General features: G+C 43.9%; 1 protein-coding gene across 1 annotated transcript in view; it reads left to right on the forward strand.

The window, feature by feature from the left end:
- adgra1a (adhesion G protein-coupled receptor A1a) overlaps positions 1-23,292 on the forward strand; it is a 25,523-nt gene extending 2,231 nt beyond the window's left edge. Inside the window, exons 2-6 of the mRNA XM_078279999.1 lie at positions 11,998-12,142; positions 12,643-12,766; positions 19,990-20,141; positions 21,616-21,711; positions 21,795-23,292. Coding sequence (XP_078136125.1) covers positions 11,998-12,142; positions 12,643-12,766; positions 19,990-20,141; positions 21,616-21,711; positions 21,795-23,292 — 2,015 coding nt within the window. The remainder of the gene's footprint in view (positions 1-11,997; positions 12,143-12,642; positions 12,767-19,989; positions 20,142-21,615; positions 21,712-21,794) is intronic.
- The last annotated feature ends 588 nt before the right edge of the window (positions 23,293-23,880 follow it).

The raw sequence follows: 23,880 nt of genomic DNA on the forward strand, positions 1-23,880 counted from the left end.
GGAATGGGAGAAGGTCATGTGGTCTGATGAGACATAAATAGAGTTTTTTGGTCTAAACTCCACTCGCCGTGTTTGGAGGAAGAAGAAGGATGAGTACAACCCCAAGAACACCATCCCAACCGTGAAGCATGGAGGTGGAAACATCATTCTTTGGGGATGCCTTTCTGCAAAGGGAACAGGACGAGTGCACCGTATTGAGGGGAGGACGGATGGGGCCATGTATCGTGAGATCTTGGCCAACAACATCCTTCCCTCAGTAAGAGCATTGAAGATGGGTCGTGGCTGGGTCTTCCAGCATGACAACGACCCAAAATGCACAGCCAGGGTAACTAAGGAGTGGCTCCGCAAGAAGCATCTCAAGGTCCTGGAGTGGCCTAGCCAGTCTCCAGACCTGAACCCAATAGAAAATCTTTGGAGGGAGCTGAAAGTCCGTATTGCCCAGTGACAGCCCCGAAACCTGAAGGATCTGGAGAAGGTCTGTATGGAGGAGTGGGCCAAAATTCCTGCTGCAGTGTGTGCAAACCTGGTCAAGACCTACAGGAAACGTATGATCTCTGTAATTGCAAACAAAGGTTTCTGTACCAAATATTAAGTTCTGCTTTTCTGATGTATCAAATACTTATGTCATGCAATAAAATGCAAATTAATTACTTAAAAATCATACAATGTGATTTTCTGGATTTTTGTTTTAGATTCCGTCACTCACAGTTGAAGAGTACCTATGATAAAAATTACAGACTTCTACATGCTTTGTAAGTGGGAAAACCTGCAAAATCGGCAGTGTATCAAATACTTGTTCTCCCCACTGTATGTCTGATACACTCAAGATCAATAATCCTCAAGAGTGCTCGATTTAGCTCGTACATCTCACAGAAATGTAACCAGTAGGAAGACAATACAAGAGGTGAATGCCTCCGCCTTCGACCAATCACGTGCACTTAAAAGAAATTATCATTTTTCTCATCTTGTAACTTGTATCTGGAGTCCCTGTAACTGGTGTAAGCTGGTGAAAATCTCTGATGCTCTAAAACAATCATGATTATTACACATAAGCACAGGAATCCGATTCAGAACAAAAGAAGCCCAATTACAAAATCTTGGCTCGTGACACAGCTCGTGGTTGGTCATCGGAAATAAGTGGAGTGTGCACAGATCTCTGCTGCTGTGTGCATGCCTGTATTTTTTATGGGATCGGCAAAGGATTTAATCAGTCATGCTCTGTCTAATAGATGGGTTGCTCAGTAGAGCGTGATGAGAGCATGCTGTCCTGGAGAGAGAAAGAGATGAGAGGCGGAAGACATGACAGTGTCTCTAAAATACAAGGCCTTGAAACACAAAGGAAAAGCGAGTTGACGCTGTCATGAAGACGGAGCCAAGTTAGCTCGATTCCTGCCTCCACAGGAATCTTCAGCTTGAATTATGCACATGCAGGAGGGTGCTCCAATGAAAGAAAGGATAAGGCCTAACTGTTGTTTGAAAGGCACGTTTTGCTTTTTAACACAGAAGGGAATGCCAGACCTGTCCAGAATATGCACATCACTTACTGTATATGAGTCACTTTATCTAAGCCTCCTCCACACTGCTGCCTCCACAGCCAAGTCATCTGAGCTTAAATAATAGTCATGCAAGTGCAGTGATTCGCCTTTCATAAAGTATTTGTTGGTAGCCTCATGGATTTGCTATTACCTGAAAAAGGACCAAATGTGTCTTTTGAAATGTCAAAAGTGTAGATTAAGAGGAATAGTTTAACATTTTGAGAAAGTGTTCACTGTGCACTCTTACAGAGAGGGATTGAAATTGACCAGTTTTCATCACATTTTGTCGCACAGTCGTCAACTTTTGTACGAGACGGTACAAAGTGGGCCGTCTCATCATTGACCTAAAAATGATGAGCCTAATATATAATGGCTTTGTGTTGATGTCACCATTTCACATGATACAACGCCCTCCTCACCACTTAGTAGCCAAGCACAGGTTTAGTTATGATAGAAAAAAAATAGTTATTTTATTAGATTTATTCAAATTCGGCAGTCTGTAAAAGCTCGAGTTCTTTCAGGATCTCTACAGTTGATTGCACAATAGCTCTTCACCACTGTAGCGGTGATTCACATGTTTATCCCATGTTTTTTTTCCCTTGTAAAATTATGATGAGCAGATCATAATTGATCGTTTGTGCCACCGATGACCGTGGAGATATGCATAAGTAATGTCATGAGCATCCAATGTAATGCTAAAAGACAGTTTGATGCGTTTAATCAGTGAACGGGAAGGTTTACAGAGATTTGGTCAATGAAGAGTTCTCCATTTTAAACTGTATGTTACACTGGCTGTGTTTATGTCACCATTACAGCAGTGTGGCACTATAGTGACACCAAATGTGTTTTTAATAATTCTTGGATGACAGTGGAGTTCAATGGCATGGCAGATTGAGCTACTATACGTCAGTCTGTGTGCTTATTGTTATTTTTTTTTAAATTATTTTTATTATTTCCATCCAGAAGTAATACATATATCAGCATACTGTGTAATTTCATACTCTAATCAGAGTACAACTCCTACTAGTAACAGTATTCCTCTACTCCACAGGATCTTAAACCATACTCACGCCTCCCCAACCATACACTCTCAATGCTTCCAATCATCCACATATACATTTTATCCACATTCCACTCATCCACATATATATTTCACATTTTTCACACACAAACCCAAACACACATACCAACACACAGTTTGACACACAAAAGGGGGAAAGGGGGCCAACAAAGAGTTTACGAGATTAAATGTGTAGGCTTTCTTTACGAGAAAAAAAAACTTAAGTAAATTTATGATACAAACTTGGGATAATCTCAGATTAAAGTGGTCAATCTGACACGAAAAACTCATAAATTTGCGAGAAAAAAAAAACATGGGAAAACTTCATTTTGCAAGGTTGGCTCAACCTCCTCCCACCACAGACATCGCTGCTTGCTGTGTGTTATTATGCCTGCAGTGATGATCTGCCGTATTGTGTCCTGCTGTACCACAAATCCCATTTGAATTGCCCGTAGATGTAACAAACAATGTCCTTATCTGTCCATTGCGCTGTAGTTCCGGACACTGTTGCTGGAATAGGGGGGGCAACGTGAGTTTTTGTCAACCCAATTTCAGGTGTTATGGTATGGTAACATTCACTACTTCCACCCCCTTTAAATCAGAGAGGAGCTCTTCCTGTCATGTAAGTTTGGGACTCCTATGCGACAGTTTTTCTCTGGGACTTGGGATGGAAATAGTTATTAAACTTTTAGTTTTGTACCCGAACAATCTCTATTAGGTCATGTTGCTCATCACAGCCACACATAGGTTACCTGTAGCCTATTATAATTAATAGGCTTAAAAAAAGATTACGAATGCATCCGGTACCGCGTTTACCCGGTGTTCAGGACAGATACAGGTCTGTGGTTATTTTACAACAGTCTGATGCCGGTTGCACAAAAAGTAACCAGCGGATCTGCTGTGAATAATTGGCCTGACAGCGGGAAACATCACTCCACTTAGAGATGCAGATGGACTAGATACCTGCTGCTTTCAGATGGCTGTAGAGAGAGTCAGCAGTGTAAAGGAAAGGCTTTACAGTAATAATGGCGGGTGTTGATGTTTACCATATTTACTATTTGCCAGCCTGGCAAACACTTTTAAAAGTTAGTGTAAAACCAGAGCATTTTTCCCCTATATCCCAGAATAGATAAGCGATGTAGCCAGATCAATATCAATCCTTAAAGGGATATTTCACCATTGGAAAGATGAATATATCTTTAAATTGGGTCACTTATGTAGTAGAAATGTGACATTTAAAAAAAATAAATTGGTGGCTTCTAGGCAGAGAAAATGCAGACCCAGAATGCACTTGCTTCGCTGCTTTAGCGTCTACTCCTAAGCCACGCCTACCCTTTACAGACAGACAGTGACACGATCAACTCAACTCCAGTGTGTTTTATTGTTATTTCAACCATATACACGAAACAACGTTTCACCGTGGCTCAAGTGGTTACACAATTAAAATATATAAAAACGACATTATATAAAAACAACATACGAAACAGGCTACATTTAGTGCACACACATATGCTCCGTAAAGTTCAGCTAACACATAGCTACTAGCATTAGCGCTTGGTGGGCTGTAAACACCGAGTATAAACAGCCGTAAATTTGTGTGAAATGTAGAATGGTCACAAACTCCACCAGCAGTTAGCAGTTAGTTGGATACAAGCACCCCATTCCTGCACCAGGCAGTCCGTGTTAACACAGCCCACCTCCACTTGCTAGTCTTACCCGGCGACAGAGCAGCAGGCTGGATAGTCCGATACAGCCATGTTTCCACAACAACAAAAACACAGCAGTCTCTGAACTCGCGTTGGGAGTTTTGTTGAAGTTGGATGTAGTCCAGTTTGTTGTCTAATGAGCGGACACTTGCAAGCAGGATTCATGGAACAGGTGGCCGGCTAGCGTTAGCTTTCCACCGGCACACTCGCTCAACGTTCCCCGCTGATGATGTTCCTTTACCGGCCAGATGCATCGAGCAGCACCGCTGGTCTCCATACCTGGCGGGCGAAACTCGCGTAGTGTGTGGAGTATTCCGTCTGTAATAAAGTGTCCTGCATATTCTCCGATCTGTACCAATGTATCCCGGTGGTACACGCGTGCGGTAGTTTGAATGCACATAATTGTTGTTCTAAAATTTCCTTCGGGATGAATAAATCTATCTAAAATCTTCTGCTGAGAAGCCAGTAAGCGAGGATTCAAGATGGCTGACGCTCGTTTTGGTTCAGGAATCCTCGGAGAAAGATGAACGTCCAACCCCCTATGGGCGGGTTGAAAACATGCGGAAGTAGCTCCTACTACTGGCTGTAGTCCATGTAGCAAAAATGCCTCCGATGACGGAAAACGACGATTTTTGCGTCATCAGAGGCTTTTTTCCAGACCCACAATACAGAGATCTCTCGTCTCAGGGGGACATGAGGGAGGGAAGCACGTTCATTCAAAAATACTACCGGGTTTCTGCTGATACAAAGCTTAATGCTAAATCGGTGAAGTATCCCTTTAAGGATCCAATATTATCAATACAAAGTGAAAATATCAATACATAATGTCATCTTTAAGATGCGCCCTTATTTTGAAATCCCCACTTTATATTTATTCTTAGAGTAGTTTGTTTTTAATTGAAATCATATTTTAGTGGCTTTTTGTGAGATGATATAAATGTAACTGATTGTGTTAAATGGGCTTATGTATCGTCTCGTACTGGTCACAGGCCTCTGAATGGAATCAAAAATCGTATCGTGGCAGACTTTGTAATGTCAGTAAATATTGTATCATTGTCCAAAGAATCCATATATAATGGAATCTTAATAAAACGCTTGATTTACACCCATTGATGTAACCAAACCATAGTCAGCGCTGTGCGGTTTGGCAATGCGAGACTAGTGGAGATTGGGGTGGGCCATATGGAAAAAATAAAATAAGAAAAATTCAGGCAGGGTTATGATCCACGGTCTTATCACGATTCTTTTTCATGTTGGTTTCTAAAACTATTTTTGCACGTTACTGAACAGTACAAGCCTCCCTTTTTAGAAGAATATAGCTCTACAAGGTAACAAAACACCACACCAAATTCTGTTCTCGAATGTAGCACTTTAAAGCTTTTTTTTAAAGGTTCAGAACATTAATACAGCAGCAAAAAATGATTTGTAATGTGAAGATAAAGTGAAGTAATGGCGTCCTAAGCAGAGAATGAAGTCCCACTCCCTCTGGGTGTGTTGTAATCCGAGTTCCTGTTCTTTATATGCTAGCCGGTCTGGCCGTGCGTGCATGGGAGTCCCTCTCTTCGACGACCTGCGTTAGTTCACTAGTACATATACTAAAATTGGAACAGGTTGTTGGAACTGTTGACACCTCTTCGTGTTATGTCCGGCTGGCTGGTCGCTGGCGTCCCGGTTGGGCCTGTTAACGTCAGAGGTGGGACTCACCAGAGGCCCCACGATACGATATCATCACTATACTTGTGTCACGATACAATATTGCGATTTTAAACATGTTGCGATATTCTGCGATATATTGCAATTAGGGCTGTCAAACGATTACATTTTCTTAATCGCGATTAATCGTTGAATTTCTATAGTTAATCGTGATTAATCGTATGTTTTATCACATGATTAAAATTCTATTATTTTGCATTTCAGAACAGTTTTTAAGTGCATACTAACAATGGAAAGCAATTCTTACCAGTGGATCTTGATTGGGAATCAAATGAATGCAAAGAAAGTGACTTTATGAACTTGATTTTAAGATTTGTATTTGTTTATTATATATTTAATCTAGTCACACATTTAAATCTAGTCAATATTAGGTTGGGTATTGTTTGGTTTGGATACCGGTGCTAAAGCGGTACTTTTAAAATGGTACCGGTGCCTTAATGGTGCCTGAAACGATACTTTTTAAGAAAGTTAAAAAAAAGAAGGGTACTAAACAGTTGGCGACATTAAAGAACGGCTTGTTTATTGCTAAGGCCATATCGTCAAAATTAAATGATTTAATAATAATGTAATCAACTTTGAATGCACCACGAGACTGTAAATTACCACTTTCATTGAACACACCGTCTGTGTTTTTCCAACAACGGCAGCTGCAGATTGTTACATCCCGGTGTTGAATCCTCTACAGTGAAATACATACAAACTTTACACCGTTTAGCGTTAGCTGTCAGCATTTCACCGTGTTTAATCCAGCTACTAGCTAGCGGTAGGCTAACGTTAGCTGCTGTCGAGTATAGTGTTAACTAGCTAGCGGTAGGCTAACGTTAGCTGCTGTCGAGTATAGTGTTAACTAGCGTCACGTGCAGCGGTGTTTCTGTTTCCTGTAACGTCTGTTTCAGAGCAGCAGAGAGAAGAGCAGACATATCAGTGGCACCAGAATGAGGCGCCAAAATCAGCGTTGCTATTCCTGCAGCAGCAGGATGTGTTGGGAGGAAGTACGGCAGAATAGTAGCCTGTTAGGCACGACGCAAAGCAGAGTGAAGTGAAAATAAATGAATAAATGGCGACATGCGATTAATACGATTAAAAAAAAAATAACGCTTTATGCTCGACCCTTAATCGCATCGCGATTAACGCGTTAATGCTGACAGCCCTAATTGTAATGGATTACCTTTTTTCCCCAACTTCATATTGTTTCCCCAAAGGAAAACATCGGTTATCTAAAAAGTTAAATTTCTCCGTTCGGTAGTCTTACTTCAATTTTGACTGAAAAAGCAATTGATTTTATTATTCCAGTACCAAAAACTTAAAGTCTCATGTGCAATTTATATAATAAAAGATTGATACTTGGCGTATGTGTATCAATACAGTATTGCCACGGAAAATATCTCAATATGCTGCATCTATTTTCTCCCCCACCCCTAGTAAACGTTTCCCCTGATAAGTAGCACTGTAGCCATTAGCGCTGTTATCCCCCCTAGTTTCCTCCAATCTGCTAATCAGCGCTATGTAAATGGTCTGTTACTACAATTAATGTGCTACAATTAATGAATCATGTGCACACATTATTTCTGTAGTCTCAAGGCAAACAGGCAAGATGACGATTACAGCGTTGACCAATTTATGCCGGTCAAGCATTTAATCACAGCCAATCTACAAATAAGCATAAAGTAAAACAACATATGAAGAAAGCAGAAAACTCACTTTATCACACACAACCATAGGTATGTATCTGAATCCCAGGGGCAGAAGGCCCTCACATGCTGCTTCATGTTGCTGCTAGCCAGAACAAGGGACATGGAGTAGACCATTGATTAGGAGTGAGTGAAGTCAGGTGAGAACGGGTGGATCCATGCAGTGGTGGTACTGTAGGCAGAGGGTTACTGGATAGTATGGCTCTATTCTACAGCTCTGCGTCTGCTGGGTGTGTAAATGCCCAACTGTTTGCAAACAGACACTGTATAACACACTCACTATATCAATTTTATAAGGTAATAATATTTTAATGTTGTGTTTGCAGATTGTTGCGCTGCCCCCAAGTGGTAAAAAAAATAAATCAACCAATGCAGCTTTAAATTTGGTCGCAATTATACAGTAGTTTGGTAGGTTGCATACACCAGACAGCAGCTTAACTTCATATATCCATATTCAAATCCGTTGAACCAATATCAATAATAATAAATAATAATAATAATAAAATCAATAATGAAAATATTCCTTAATAGTTGCAGCCTTATATTAGTAGCAGGAGGATTGGGGCAGGCAATCATATAGGCCAGAATGTATTATGCAGTTGGGTTCTACTGATCTTGCTTGAGCTTCCCAGATAATGTGTCTTTTGCTCACTCAGTGTATGTAGAATCCTGTTGCCATGTCAGGAGATATCATTAATGCACGCATACTGAAAGAGCCGTGAGTAATTGTGCAGGGATTTGGAAACATGCAGCACAGTCCGGCCTCCAGCAGCAAGTCTGCAGGCTTCATGTAGTCTATATTATTATATCTATATTCTATGCAGCATGAGTGAAGCTGGATGTTAGCACAGATGTTAGCATTTGCATAGAGGAACATGATCATTTTCTTTTACAAGCATTCTTTAAGCGCTTTGCTTATAACGGCATGTTGACATCGGTGTCAGAAACTGGACACAGAGAGCTCCAGGTTCAGCTATTTAGGTCAATAAAGGAGTAGTTTAACATTTTTGGAACTGTGCTTTCTTTTTGAGACTGAGATGAAAAGATTAATTATCAATTTTGTGTCTTTGTGTTAAGGTTGGAGTTATAGTCAGGATGTTATTAGCCCAGCTTAGCACACAGACTGGAGACAGTCCAAAGTAAAAAAAAAAAAATACAGCTTCCAACACCTCTAAAGCTCACTGATTAACACATTGTGTCTTGTTTTGTTTGTAACTATTTCTTAGTGAACAGCTTACCGCGTGCTGCTTCTTTGAGTGTTGTGCTGCTTTCACATCATATATAATGCATGGAAGAGATGGAAAGATTCCCATGTTTGTACACTTGCAAGTGTAGGCTACATGTCATTGGCTAGATGGTTGTCTATTTGCAGAGTTGGTGGTTTGGGGAATAAAAATACCATAGCAACATAGCACAATATCCATGGTGAAAAAGCTGCAGGAGGTAGAATAAAAAAAAAATTTAAAAAAATGCCAGAAGTGGAAGTAGAGTGAGCTGCAGCTCTCCCTCCTCCCTCTCTGTCCAGCCCTTACAATCAGAAGAGCACGTCATGCACCGGCTTCATAAGCTGTGTTCACAACCGTTCCCTCATTCATTAACTCACTAATCTATGAGTGTGTTTATTAAATAGTGAACGACCAAACGAGATTTTGGACACTCACTGAAAATATCGTTGCCGCAGTAGATGCACCGGTCATTTGCATGTAAACAAATCAAAACAAAAATACTTCTCATACCCCCTGAAATAATCTGAACACTGGAGAATGGTAAAAGGTTGTATATATCTTGCGTGTTACATTTCCACTGTTTAGAAACGAAACCCACACACAGCTATGGACTGTATATAAAGATGGACGACATGTCTACACTTCCTGCCAAGTGAAACCAAAATACCCCGGATAAGGCCATCTTGTAATGTTGGAGCCAGAGTCAGCACAGTAGTGATCGGGCGGTGGAGCCGGGGAACCAATACGCCCGTTCGACCAATCGCGAGTCAATCACAGCTGTCAATCATGACGTTTCACCCCATTTTTAGATAGATAGATAGCTAGATAGATATATAGGTAGATACACACTTTATTCATCCCAAGGGAAATTTTAGGCATCCAGTAGGTTAGACAACCATAACACAACAAACACACATACACACATATATCTCACATACATAAAAATCACTCACAGAAATTTAAAGAGTTATAAAAAGTTATAAAAATCACTCTCAATGGTGGTAGTGCAAAAGAGAACAGTGCAGGGATTGAACAGTGCAATAGCTTATTATTAAATATTAACTATGACTATGAAAAGACAAGAATGTACACATAATAGAATTAGAATTGCTAGACAAATATATATATATATATATATACACGTTAAGAACAATATATAACAGGGAATAATAATAATAAGTTGATATAGATAAGATAAGATGTAGATGTAATGACCACAGTCCAGATTGTGTAGGAGGGCTAATATAGCCTTTATAGCATTAAGTAACTAATAAAAACCAAACTGATCAGAAAAATGAACATTTGAACAAAACATCTGAATCAGCCTGATCACACCTACCTAAAATGACAGAAACAATCTTACAATCTTTACTTTGATTTTTTTAGTTTGTCCCATCAGCTATGGAGGGGGCGGGGTTTATGACCTACACTGCAGCCGCCTCTGGCGTCTCCACGTTCGCATGTCAGCAGTAGGCGGTGTCCTCTGGTCCGAACAAAGAGCTGTCAGAGGCACTGTGAAAGGAAACTTAAACACGGCAAATGTGCCGGTGTCCTAATGTGATGTGTTTTTTCTGTATATGTGTTACATTTGTATGTGGATTTTATATGTGTTGTTGTGCTATGGAACATGAAAAGAAGATGTGTGGAAATGATTATCCCTATGGGACAATAAAGACTCTATCTATCTTCATGCTAGGCTAAACGCTAACTCCAGCAGACTACATCTCTCCTGAATGTTTTGATAGCAAATGTCCGCTCCCTGGACAATAAAGTGGACTACATTTTTACACAATTTTGTTTCTATATGTGCTGTATATAGCTCCCAATAAAGTCTCGTATCTAATAGTTCAGAAATAGCTGCAGTCCTGAGCCTTTGGCTACAATAAACAGAACTTGCACCAAAGAAATGTGTACGTGCATATGCATTGGCAGAACAGCCAATTGGAATGCTCTCTCTATCTAAAATGACCTGTTATTGGCCAAAGTCTCCAGTGACGGCTAGATTTACTAAAGCCTGAATACAGAACCAAGTAGGAGATGCCTACAATATGCTAAAAGATTATTATGGAACTTTTTGCCCAAAGATGCCCAAAAAAACCTGCCTCTCCGCTTTTATTAACTTGAAAGACAGACTTGATGTGAGGTGTTATTGCTTGTTTGGTTTCCAGGTTCCAAAACTATTAGTCTGATATATTGAAGCTTTCACAAAAACCAGGTTTCCCGGTCATGACTTAACATGAGAATCATTTACAAGTTGGAAACTGATCAAGTTGGAAATGGAAACTTTCATTTGACATAAACTCAGCATTGTCCCTACAGCGAGGTTGCCAGGTTTGCTACCATCATGCTTAAACATACCAAGTCATGTGCTCACCAACTGCTGCTTCTGGCAACCCGCACTATAGCCAGAGACACTGCACTTGTTCGTAAAGAAATAGTTCTAACATATAACTCCTCGTAAAAAAAATTTGGTTACACTTTACTTGAAGGTATCGACATAAGAGTGACATGACACTGTCATGAACGTGCCATAAACATTATAAACAAGTCATAAACGTTTATGACATAAGGCTTCTTTTAGTAAGTGTCAAGTTAGGGTTAGGGTTCATGTGTCATGACAGTGTCATGTGTTCATGACCGTGTCATGTCACTCTTATGTGATACCTTCAAGTAAAGTGTAACCAAATTTTGTTATGGGGAGTTATATATTTGAATGCAGAATAAACCAACCAGACACAACATGTTACTCCGTGAGCTTTAGAGTTGAGAGAACCAGGCCAGCTCCTGACTCCAGCTCTGTAATGAACACACAGAACCATGAGATCGATATCAATCACCTAAAATTCCAAAATGCTGAACTATTCCTTTAAGCCGAATATTGTTGGCAGACAAATGTAGCAACATACTCCGAACAAAGTATTGATTGGCTTCGATCCACACAGGACCAACTGGGCAACTTCTGGCAAATCAGCCTGCATTGTTGCGAGGGTGTGTGTATGTGTGTATATATATATATATCTGTTTTTGTTTTGTTTTATTCATTCTTGTGAATCTAATGAATCTAAACTTCTGTCATTCTGCAGGATTTGAAGAGAGTCCTGTCCTTCCCACCATACCCCGGGGATTACCTGCATCCAGTGGTGTATGCCTGCACAGCAGTCATGCTGCTCTGTCTGCTTGTCTCCATCATGACCTATATTGTCCACCACAGGTGAGAAGAACATTTATTAAAGGATAGGTCTATCTTAAAACAATACTCACATACCCATATTTAGATTGAAAGAGCTATCGGTCACTGTCAAAGCCTCAGTAAACTTCAAAATGCTTTTTTGAACGTCTACCACCACCTGAAAAAAGTGTTAATTTGGCATAACATCAAAATACACAACCATACAGTTTTATTTAAAATATCCGTTTCTAAACACATCATTACCATCCAGACACTCCCATTAGTGCTATTTATGTGATTACGAATTTTAGCAATATAGTCCACATTATATCCAAATACAGCTGTACAGTTTATTTGTCATTCAGGTAAACGTTGCTTTTCCCCTGAAATACTTCTCAAGGCCAAAGATGATGCAGTATGATTGTTCACAACAATACTGTATACATGTCTACGACCCACTGTTTTAGTGTGATTACCCAGCAGTGGATGCAGAGTAGGTAAAAGGACGTCCATCTTTTTAACTTTGAACTCATTGTTTGCAGTGTGGTCCGCATTAGCAGGAATGGCTGGCACACACTCCTCAACTTCCTCTTTCACACGGGGCTGACATTTGGAGTTTTCGCCGGGGGCATCAATCAGATCAACTTACCTTTTGTGTGCCAAATTGTAAGTTGTTGTTTTCTTACTTTCTCAGAATAGTGTTATTTCACATTACTTTTAAAAACGTGTTCCAAACAGTAAGATGAACCAAAGGGAACTGAAAGCTCCCTTTAGCTGTTGCTGAAGCTGTTTTGAGGTCACTGGCAGCTATAGGCATCACTCAGAAACTGAGAGAGGCATCATTGTCCGTGGGAAAGTAAATGTTCACTGAGTGTTAAGTTAAATCACTACCACGAGCAAAACTTGTTGAGGCTTGCTATATATTATTTTCTGGTTTCCTTTCAAGCTACTCATGTGTGAAATGTGTTCTGGCTCATATATACAGAACAGGGTACTGTATGTTTGCTATTGTGCCTATTGTGTTTTTGTGCTTTTTTTACAACACTATGTTGAGTGGATGAGTATGAAGTATTTTCTTTTGTCTAGTCTCGCATTGCCAGACCTATCTCCACAGCGCTGAGGAGGAAGATCTGGCAGCAAGGGCATACGCTCCTGGATAGGAAAAATAAAACGGTCAGGGTGGTTTGCATTTCGTTAAACCAATCAAAATCGTCTTGGGCGGCGCTAAGATCCGGACGCACCGACGGTGGCTCTGCAAATGTTTTGTTGGAACATTTGCATACACTATTATATAAATGAAGTTAACTGTTGACACAATACAGTAACAAGACATGAGCTATATAAAGTAGCTGGATATATGGTTAAACGTCATTTGAGCTTGCCAGTGTATCGCTGTGAGTATTTCTTCCGTAGCAAATCCCCGCCAATGGGTCCCAAAACGTCCCAGTTAGAGAGTAAATTCCGTAAACATATTCCTCGAAAATCTTTAAAATCATTCCCTGAAAGAACCAAGAAGGCCTGCCTTGTTGCATGATCCAAACTTTCTTCAAAACTTGCCATTTTCAGCGTGTAACGTTGCTCATTCAACGTTGTTAATGTTTCCTCGATGCGACCGTAGTTTAAAGTAAACACAAAGAAAGCGGAAAGTAAGGGACATCGTTGACTTCCTGACAAGCAGACCCCCAGGTGGTGAGGGTGGAAAATGAAGATGGAATAGTAATTATATTGGAATATTTATTGGAAAATTTGGTTATGAAAAAGTTCATCGTTTCCAAATTTTACATGCGCAGGTTTCGGTTTCTGTAGCAGCCACCGTATTTCCAGGTGCTTGTTGTGTTGCAGCCATGGAGCACAGTAAGCAGCGCTCTAAAGTGTGGCTTTGATGTTAAAAAAGCCCACTAAAACTGTAAATCCCTATTGAATCAAAACAGAATGTTCCTCTCATCTGTGAAATAAGCATGTGACCCGTTTCAACTCCACTCCTTAAAGAATTGGAATTTAGAACTGATAAGAACCGGAAGAAGAATCGGAATTGGAATCAGAATTGTTCAAATCAAAACAATGCCCAACCCTAGTGGGCGGACACACCTCTTCCACCCTCATCCCTAACACTGAAGCCCTGCTACGCCCTGCTACGTCCTGCTACGCCCTGCAGTGCCCTGCTACACCCTGCTACACCCTGTAATGCCCTGCAGTGCCCTGCTATGCCATGAACTACTACAACTACTGTTTCTAGTCATAGTTCCATTATCATTATTGTTACTATTATTGCCACTGTTCATCACACCCCCAACTGGTACCGTCAGACACCGCCTACCAAGAGTCTGGGTCTGTCCAAGGTTTCACCCTAAAAGGAAGTTTTCCCTTGCCACTGTAGCACTAAATGCTTGGTTTTGGGGGAATTACTGGAATTGTTGGGTCTTTGTAAATGATAGTGTTGTCTATCCATCCATCCATCTTCATCCGCTTATCCGGGGTCGGGTCGCGGGGGTAGCAGCTCCAGCAGGGGACCCCAAACTTCCCTTTCCCGGGCCACATTAACCAGCTCCGACTGGGGGATCCCGAGGCGTTCCCAGGCCAGGTTAGAGATATAATCCCTCCACCTAGTCCTGGGTCTCCCCCGAGGCCTCCTCCCAGCTGGACGTGCCTGGAACACCTCCCTAGGGAGGCGCCCAGGGGGCATCCTTACCAGATGCCCGAACCACCTCAACTGGCTCCTTTCGACGCAAAGGAGCAGCGGCTCTACTCCGAGCTCCTCACGGATAACTGACCCTATCTCTAAGGGAGACGCCAGCTACCCTCCTGAGGAAACCCATTTCGACCGCTTGTACCCTGGATCTTGTTCTTTCGGTCATGACCCAGCCTTCATGACCATAGGTGAGGGTAGGAACAAAAACTGACCGGTAGATTGAGAGCTTTGCCTTCTGGCTCAGCTCTCTTTTTACGTCTAACGGTGCGATAAATTGAATGTAATACCGCACCTGCTGTGCCGATTCTCCGACCAATCTCCCGCTCCATTGTCCCCTCACTCGCGAACAAGACCCCCAAGGTACTTGAACTCCTTCACTTGGGGTAAGGACTCATTCCCTACCTGGAGAAGGCACTCCATCGGTTTCCTGCTGAGAACCATGGCCTCCGATTTAGAGTGCTGATCCTCATCCCAGCCGCTTCACACTCGGCTGCGAGCCGATCCAGTGAGTGCTGAAGGTCACAGGCCGATGATGCCATCAGGACCACATCATCTGCAAAAAGCAGCGATGAGATCCCCAGCCCACCGAACTGCAACCCCTCTCCACCCGACTACGCCTCGATATCCTGTCCATAAATACTACAAACAGGATTGGTGACAAGCGCAGCCCTGGCGGAGGCCAACTCTCACCTGAAACGAGTCCGACTTACTGCCGAGAACCCGGACACAGCTCTCGCTTTGGTCGTACAGAGATTGGATGGCCCTGAGAAGGGACCCCCTCACCCCGTACTCCGCAGCACCTCCCACAGTATCTCCCGGGGCACCCGGTCATACGCCTTCTCCAGATCCACAAAACACATGTAGACTGGTTGGGCATACTCCCAGGCTCCCTCCAGGATCCTTGCGAGAGTAAAGATCTGGTCCGTTGTTCCCACGACCAGGGACGGAATCCGCATTGTTCCTCTTCAACCTGAGATTCGACTATCGACCGAACCCTCCTTTCCAGCACCTTGGAGTAGACTTTACCGGGAGGCTGAGAAGTGTGATACCCCTGTAATTGGCACACACCCTCTGGTCCCCCCTTTTTTAAAAGGGGAACCACCACCCCGGTCTGCCACTCCTTAGGCACCGTCCCAGACTTCCACGCAATGTTGAAGAGCGTGTCAACCAAGACAACCCCTCCACACCCAGAGCTTTAAGCATTTCTGGACGGATCTCATCAATTCCTGGGGCTTTGCCACTGTGGAGTTGTTTAACTACCTCAGCAACCTCCACCAGGGAAATTGATGCCAATCCCCCCCCCCTCATCCTCCAGCTCTGCCTCTACCATAGAGGCGTATTAGTCGGATTTAGGAGTTCCTCAAAGTGCTCCTTCCACCGCCCTATTACCTCCTCAGTTGAGGTCAACAGCGTCCCATCCTTACTGTACACAGCTTGGATGGTTCCCCGCTTCCCCCCTCCTGAGGTGGCGAACGGTTTTCAGAAGTACCTTGGTGCCGACCGAAAGTCCTTCTCCATGTCTTCTCCGAACTTCTCCCACACACGCTGCTTTGCCTCTTTCACGGCAGAGGCTGCAGCCCTTCGAGCCCTTCGGTACCTTGCAACTGCCTCCAGAGTCGTCTGGGATAACATATCCCGGAAAGACTCCTTCTTCAATCGGACGGCTTCCCTGACCACCGGTGTCCACCACGGTGTTCGTGGGTTACCGCCCCTTGAGGCACCTAAGACCCTAAGACCACAGCTCCTCACCGCAGCTTCAGCAATGGAAACTTTGAACATTGTCCACTCGGGTTCAATGCCCCCCAGCCTCCACAGGGATGCACGAAAAGCTCCGCCGGAGGTGTGAGTTGAAAGTCTGTCGGACAGGGGCCTCCTCCAGACGTTCCCAATTTACCCGCACTACCCGTTTGGGCTTACCAGGTCTGTCCAGAGTCTTCCCCCCACCCCCTGACCCAACTCACCACCAGATGGTGATCGGTTGACAGCTCCGCCCCTCTCTTCACCCGAGTGTCCAAAACATATGGCCTCAGATCAGATGAAACGATTATAAAATCGATCATTGACCTTTGGCCTAGGGTGCTCTGGTACCAAGTACACTTATGAGCATCCCTATGTTCGAACATGGTGTTCGTTATAGACAATCCATGACTAGCACAGAAGTCCAACAACAAACAACCACTCTGGTTTAGATCAGGGAGGCCGTTCCTCCCAATCACGCCTCTCCATGTGTCTCCATCATTACCCACGTGCGCGTTGAAGTCCCCCCAGCAGAACTATGGAGTCCCCGACTGGAGCCCCATGCAGGACTCCACTCAAGGTCTCCAAGAAGGCTGAATACTCTGAACTCTTGTTTGGTGCATATGCACAAACAACAGTCAGAGTTTTCCCCCCCCACAACCCGCAGGCGTAGGGAGGCGACCCTCTCGTCCACTGGGTTAAACTCCAACGTAGCGGCGCTCAGCCGGGGGCTTGTGAGTATCCCCACACCCGCCCGGCGCCTCACACCCTGGGCAACTCCGGAGAAGAAAAGAGTCCAACCCCTATCCAGGAGTATGGTTCCAGAACCAAGACTGTGCGTAGAGGTAAGCCCCACCAGATCTAACCGGTAGCGCTCCACCTCCCGCACAAGTTCCGGCTCCTTTCCCCCACAGAGTGGTGACATTCCACGTCCCCAGAGCCAGCCTCTGCTGCCCGGGTCTGGTCCGTCGAGGCCCCTGACCTTCACTGCCACCCATGTGGCAGCGCACCCGACCCCAGCGGTTCCTCCCACAGGTGGTGGGCCCATGGGATGGAGGGATGCCCGCCACGTAGCTTTTTCGGGCTGTGCCCGGCCGGGCTCCGTGGCAAACCCGGCCACCAGACGCTCGCTGACGAGCCCTCCATCTGGGCCTGGCTCCAGACGGGGGCCCCGGGCTTCCTCCGGGCAGGGTCACTTCATCCCTTCCTCGATTTTTCTATTTTTTTTTAGTGTTGTCTAGACCTACTCTATCTGTAAAGTGTCTTGAGATAACTCTTGTTATGATTTGATACTATAAATAAAATGTAATTGAATTGAATTGGAGCACCACAGGGCTGTGTTCCAAGTCCCCTGCTGTTCTCCCTGTACACATATGACTGTGTAACCACTTTTGACTCCAACACCATCATCAAGTTTGCTGAGAACACAGCTGTGGTGGGCCTGAGCATAGACAACAATCGAAAGGCCTACATGAAAGAAATAGAGGACCTGACCCGCTGGTGTCAGGGACAACAACCTACTCATGAATGTCAGCAAGACTAAAGAGATTATATATGGAGTGGAGAAGCAGGGAAGGAACTACACCCCTTTTCATATCAAGGGTCCCTAGGTGGAGAGGGTGGACAGCTTCAAGTACCTTGGTGTCCACATCGTCGATGCTCTGACCTAGGCTCTGCATACTGACTCAGTGGTGAGAAAGGCAAGGAGGAGACTGTTCACCTGAGACACCTGAGGATATTCCAAGTATCCCCTCAAATACTTTAGCGGACCAAACATCATTTGACCAATTAAAACCATTTTTAGTCCTGATATATACAGTATAATATTTGGTGTCAAACTGTTTTCAATCAGTGACTGCAGACTGCAAAATTGTAAGACTTCTTGAAAAAGAAAAGGCTACAGTTGTTTCACTGTTCACCCAGTATGGATGTGAACACAGAAAATCAATTAAACCAAGTCAGCACTTTAGTTTCAGTCATTGTTTTTATTTCAAATCAAATATACCAGAGACATAACAACCTAAACATGTCACTGTCTAAGTGTCTTACCAGCTGATAGTTCCGCCTGGCTGTTCCCAGGTTATCCTGGTGCAGACACAGGGTAGGTTCATACCATTGATACATACAGCGTTGGAGGCGGAGCCCCGTTTATTCTTGTGAGAGTTGCTCAGTGGCGCAAGAAGCCGTAATCGGCACTGCTTTTGCACTGTGTGGCCCATAGAGCAGGCACACTAGAGACTTCAGCTGGCCAAGCCGACTACTTCCAGTTTACCGCTCCGCTAACTTTAATTGGCATTAAATGATTTATTCATGTGGCTCTTCTACACTTTCCAAATGTTATCAGACAGAATGAATTAAATTCTGATAGACGAGACATTTGGTTTAGGGTTGTCACGCTTGAAGAAATTCATCCACTTATTTACGCTATGTAAGTCTATGGGGAAAAGTCTTTTTGGGCCAGAGGGCATCAATTGATAGGCCGGGAGTTGCAATTCCACTTGGCCGCTATGTTCAATTTGCTTCTTCAGCACTTCAACAAGTGTGTAATTACACTCACTGCCAGAGGAGGGGAGACAAAATCTCCAAACTCCAGGTTTAACATAAAAAATTTGACATCAGGGAAACATTGGCCATCAACTTTCACTATCTTTGAGTACCAAACATCACTGATGCAAACAGAGTCTGCCGCTCCTCGTCCCACCGGAGTCCTGCGCTCTGTCGGCGCAGAACACGCCGATCCAGGATGCCACGATGGAGCCCCGTCTCTGCCAGATGTGAGCACAACAGTCTCCTATCTCCCGTTGCTGGACCAGCCCGAGTACTGGTTCATCCATTCTACTCTCCTGTGACCTGATATCAGCCAGGTGCAGGCTGGGTAGTGGAACAGCCCTAGGTCCAATCTGGGCGAGCCTAGCTCTTATCCCGGCTCTCTTCCCTCTCTACCCGGGGCGGTCACACCGCCCTCGGTGGCGCTTGGTCCAGCTAGTCTGGCTGGGTGGTCGGAAGATGCTGTGGGAAGTCACCGTCTCAAGGTCCGCTGCACCTAATCCAATCCCTGCTCTTCATTCTTCGATGTTGATGAGTGGATCTCTATCATAGGCAATACGTGCTCCGGTAACAAAGGCAAAAAGACAACAAATTAAAACAAAAAATGTAGCAAAGTATCAGGGAGCTACAGTTAGCAGGTCCAGTTCCGGCGCCGTACAAGCAGCAGCCAGCAACAGTTGCTCTCTGTCTTTTCATACATTTCCCTCCGGACGGCATGAATGAAGTTTTCTCTTATTTTATTTTATCTTATCTTAGCAGCATAATAATGGTATAATAGGGTGGAGTGCAATTTGTGGTATGATTAATACCCCTTTATCTCAAATTCATGTACAAAACACTAATACACCCTCATGCAAATTTGGACAATGAACTCATATTGCTTTTAATAATCTTTGTTTACAACTTTATCTGTTAGGTTGGCATTGTGCTCCACTATGCGTCTTTGTCTACCATGCTGTGGCTGACATTTACTGCTAGAAACATCTGTAAGGATGTGTCCAAAGATCCACTTCGGCCCCAGAAGAGGAATGGGCCAGCCCAGACTCGCACCAAACCAACCGTCCTCAGGTAAGCTGTGAGCTATAAGCAGGTTTTTTAAGTGCACAACAAGGGCTGGTCAATGTTTGACATGATTGCTTTACTGGGATCTGACTGTCAGCAAGCAGTACCCTGCTTTTCAAATGTGGAATATAGCAGTGATGCGCGTGCCCTTGGACCTCCGTCTCTTTTTTACATGATTTTCGGCTGATTTAGAGAAAGTACATTTTGGAGTGTTAAGCCAAAGGCCCTTTTACAGTTCATTATTGAGCGCCCTTGCAGACTTGCAGAAAGTCTTTAACAATAATACTCAGCTACTTGATGCTGCACTACTTGCTTAGCATATAAAGTCAAATTAGGACTTTGAGTTTGAAAGAATTTGAAGTTGAACAAATCTTACAACTGAGTTTCTCCCATAAAAGTTTTGCATCACTAATTGGTTTTAGTTGGTGCATCTTGTGCCAGTGAATCACCCCCACTGTTAATAGAAGCAGCTTGTTTTCTGCACAAAATGAAAGCAAAGCTCACCGTTTTAAAATTCTGATAAAAACTTATTACAAAATTGAGCTTGAATAGTTCATCGTTTTGGAATGCTTATTAGCCATCGAGAACGATAAATATCAATCTTATGTCTCTGTGTTAAGTACAGAACTTGGGTCAGCGTCGGGATTCTGTATAGCTGTATATGTCTCTCTCTCTCTCTCTCTCACAGCGTCTCACCGCCCACCAAGAGTCAGTTTCTGTCTGAGGTTTCTGCCTGTTAAAAGGAAGTTTTTCCTCGCCACTGTCACACCAATCACTTGCTTTGTAAATTACAGTGTGGTCTAGACCTACTCTATCTGTAAATTGTCCCTGAGATAACTTCTGTTATGATTTGAGACTAAATAAAATAAAATTGATTCGGTGTGGCTAGCCTAGCTTAGCATAAAGACTGAAAACAGGAAAAAACAGCTAACCTGAGCAAGTCCAAAGTAATAATATGCCTACCAACACCTCTAGGGCTCAGAATTAGAATCAGAAAAATATTTATTGCCAGGTAAGTAGCACTTACTAGGATTTTTGCTCAGTAACTCACAATGACAATGTTATATGCTAATCTTTGGCGGTTAGCTTGCTAACTTTGCGAGTTAGTACTAAACACATTGTACAGCTGAGGCTGATGGTAATGTCATTAGTTTTACTGATATTTGGTCATAAACTAAGTATTGGACAAATGATGATGGCGCTAGAAGAAAAGTCAGAGGACCACCACAGTTATTACAATTCATCCTGAAGGAAATATAAATGTCAGAACCAAATTTCATGGCAACTCATCCAAAAGATGTCATCATATTGAAAAGAAAATGAGCACCATGGAGATATCTACCTGATTTCACAGCAATCCATTCAGTAGTTTTAAAAATGATTAAAACATTTGTTTTGATCTAAGATTTTCTTCTGTCTCTCTGACCCACCTGTTACCCTGCCAGCATTTATACTTTATCATTTTAAACATTTTTTGCAGATTTTATCTTGTAAGTGATGGAGTCCCTCTCATGATTGTTGGAGTTACAGCAGCATTTGGTATGGATAACTATGGCAGCAGGGATGACGCTTTGTAGTAAGTACTCATTATTTCTGAACAATCATGTTTTTATTCATTCTTTAGTAAATAACACACCTTTATGTCACTGTCTTTTTCAGTTGCTGGATGGCATGGGAACCAAGCTTGGGAGGTTTCTATGCCCCCATGGGTCTTCTGGTCTTAGTCATGTCTGTGTACTTCTTGTGCACTTACATCCAACTTAAACGCCACCCAGAGAAGAAGTATGAGCTGCGAGTTCTGAGTGAGGAGCAGCAGCAGTTATCATTTAGTGAGTCAAACCATCATTGCCCCACTGACACTGGGGGAGTTTCTGGGCCTAGTGGAGACTGTCCGCCATTTGCAACAGGTGTGTCGGTGCTGGCCAATGAGCACTCATTTAAATCTCAGCTCCGAGCCACAGCCTTCACCCTCTTTCTGTACCTGTCTACCTGGGTTTTAGGAGCATTGGCAGTATCAATGGGGCATTTCCTGGATATGATATTCAGCTGCCTGTATGGGGCTTTTTGTGTCACTTTGGGACTCTTCCTTCTCATCCAGCACTGTGCCAAACGTGATGATGTATGGCACCGCTGGTGGGCCTGTTGCCCGTCCAAGTCCAAGTCAGAGGACGGGAATGGGGACGGACAGAGCCAGAGGCAGGAGCTCCATCAGCCACACTGCCACCTGAGCTCCCCATGCTCAGGCAAGCATCCTCTACTCTCTCCTCACCTCGTGCAGAGTTCTTACCACAAAATGACACCACATTCCCAGAGCCCCGCACCCAATCACACAGGTCCATGCTGTGTGGCCGTGATGAGTCCTGTTACCGCCAACCCCATCTCACCTCTCGCTGAACCAGTGTCCTCGCCTCGTCCACAGTCGCTTTCTGACGAGCTCCCTCGTCCCGCTCTGCCTCTACAGAGCTGCCTTAATGACAGAACAAAGTCACGCTCCTTCAACCGCCCGCGTCCATGCCTCCAGGACTACCGTTCTCACATGGCTTCCGTCAGTATGGATGGGAGTGTGCACAGCTCCCACCTTGACAGCCCTCATGCAGCACACCACCTTGAAGGCTCCCCACTGGTTTCCATTAGCCCACAGCCAGACCTCCAGCTCCCCTGCCCCAGCCCTCACTTGGATAAGCAGCTGGCTTCCTGCCACAGTTTGCAACACCAGAACTCCTGCCACAGCGTACAAGACTCAATGACGTCCTGTCACAGCCACGCACACAGCATGCATGACAGCATTTCTTCCTGTCACAGCCTCCTCCTGCCTGCTCATGGGGCCCACACCTGCCAGTGGCACATGTACAGCTCAGCAGATCACTCTTCAACTACAAGCTGCTGTGAGAAACCGGATCCCTTTACCTTGCAATTTCAGCAAGACCCCAACACGTACAGCTGCATGTCAAAGACAACAGATAAAGAAAAGGATAATCTCTGCGTAGAGGTGGAGCAGAAAGGTTTCCCAAGAAATACTCTGCCTCGGCAGCACGGCACTTTCAGCCGGCGAGGTACCATCGGCCGGAACATGAGCCTGCAGGAAGACTGCCTGTTTGGTTCAGACGCCCCAGGAAACATACGGACTGGCCCTTGGAAGAATGAAACCACCGTATAGTTTTCTCATACTTGTACCTGTACTTGCCAGACCTTCCAGCAACCCTGTAATCCAATTACTCCGTAAGTGTTTGGGTCTCAATGCCTTCAGCTTTGCCCTTAAACCACAGGTTGAGTTTTCAGTGAGGCCTCGTATCGTGATGATATCTCAGAACCCTTTATGACATGGTTATCTTAAAGTGGGTTACTTATCAGTTTTTATAAAGAGAGGTTCAATTATTGTTGAATTAATATTCTGTTCCATGCTGTTTAAAGTTGCAATCAGTATTGTATGGCTCCGTAGGGGAGCACTGGCTCAGTAGTTTGCAAGGTCACAGCAAGAAGGCCCTGAGTTCGAACTCCAACGGTTCCAGTTGGAGCTTATTTGTGTGGAGTTTGAATGTTCGCTTCATGTTTGTTTCAGTTGTTCCCCATTCCTCCTACAGTCCACAGGCATGCAGGTCAGCTGCAAGGAATACGCCAACCTAAAGGGTCAACACAGATTTAAAACTATGGACCTGATCCCAAACAGACCAGGGCAAAACATACCTAAACTCAGTGGGCTAAAATAAGAGACCTGATCCAGAAGGGACTTGAAGACAGTCAGACC

This window comes from Sander vitreus, chromosome 21 (assembly GCF_031162955.1).
Source record: "Sander vitreus isolate 19-12246 chromosome 21, sanVit1, whole genome shotgun sequence".
Lineage (NCBI taxonomy): Eukaryota > Metazoa > Chordata > Actinopteri > Perciformes > Percidae > Sander > Sander vitreus.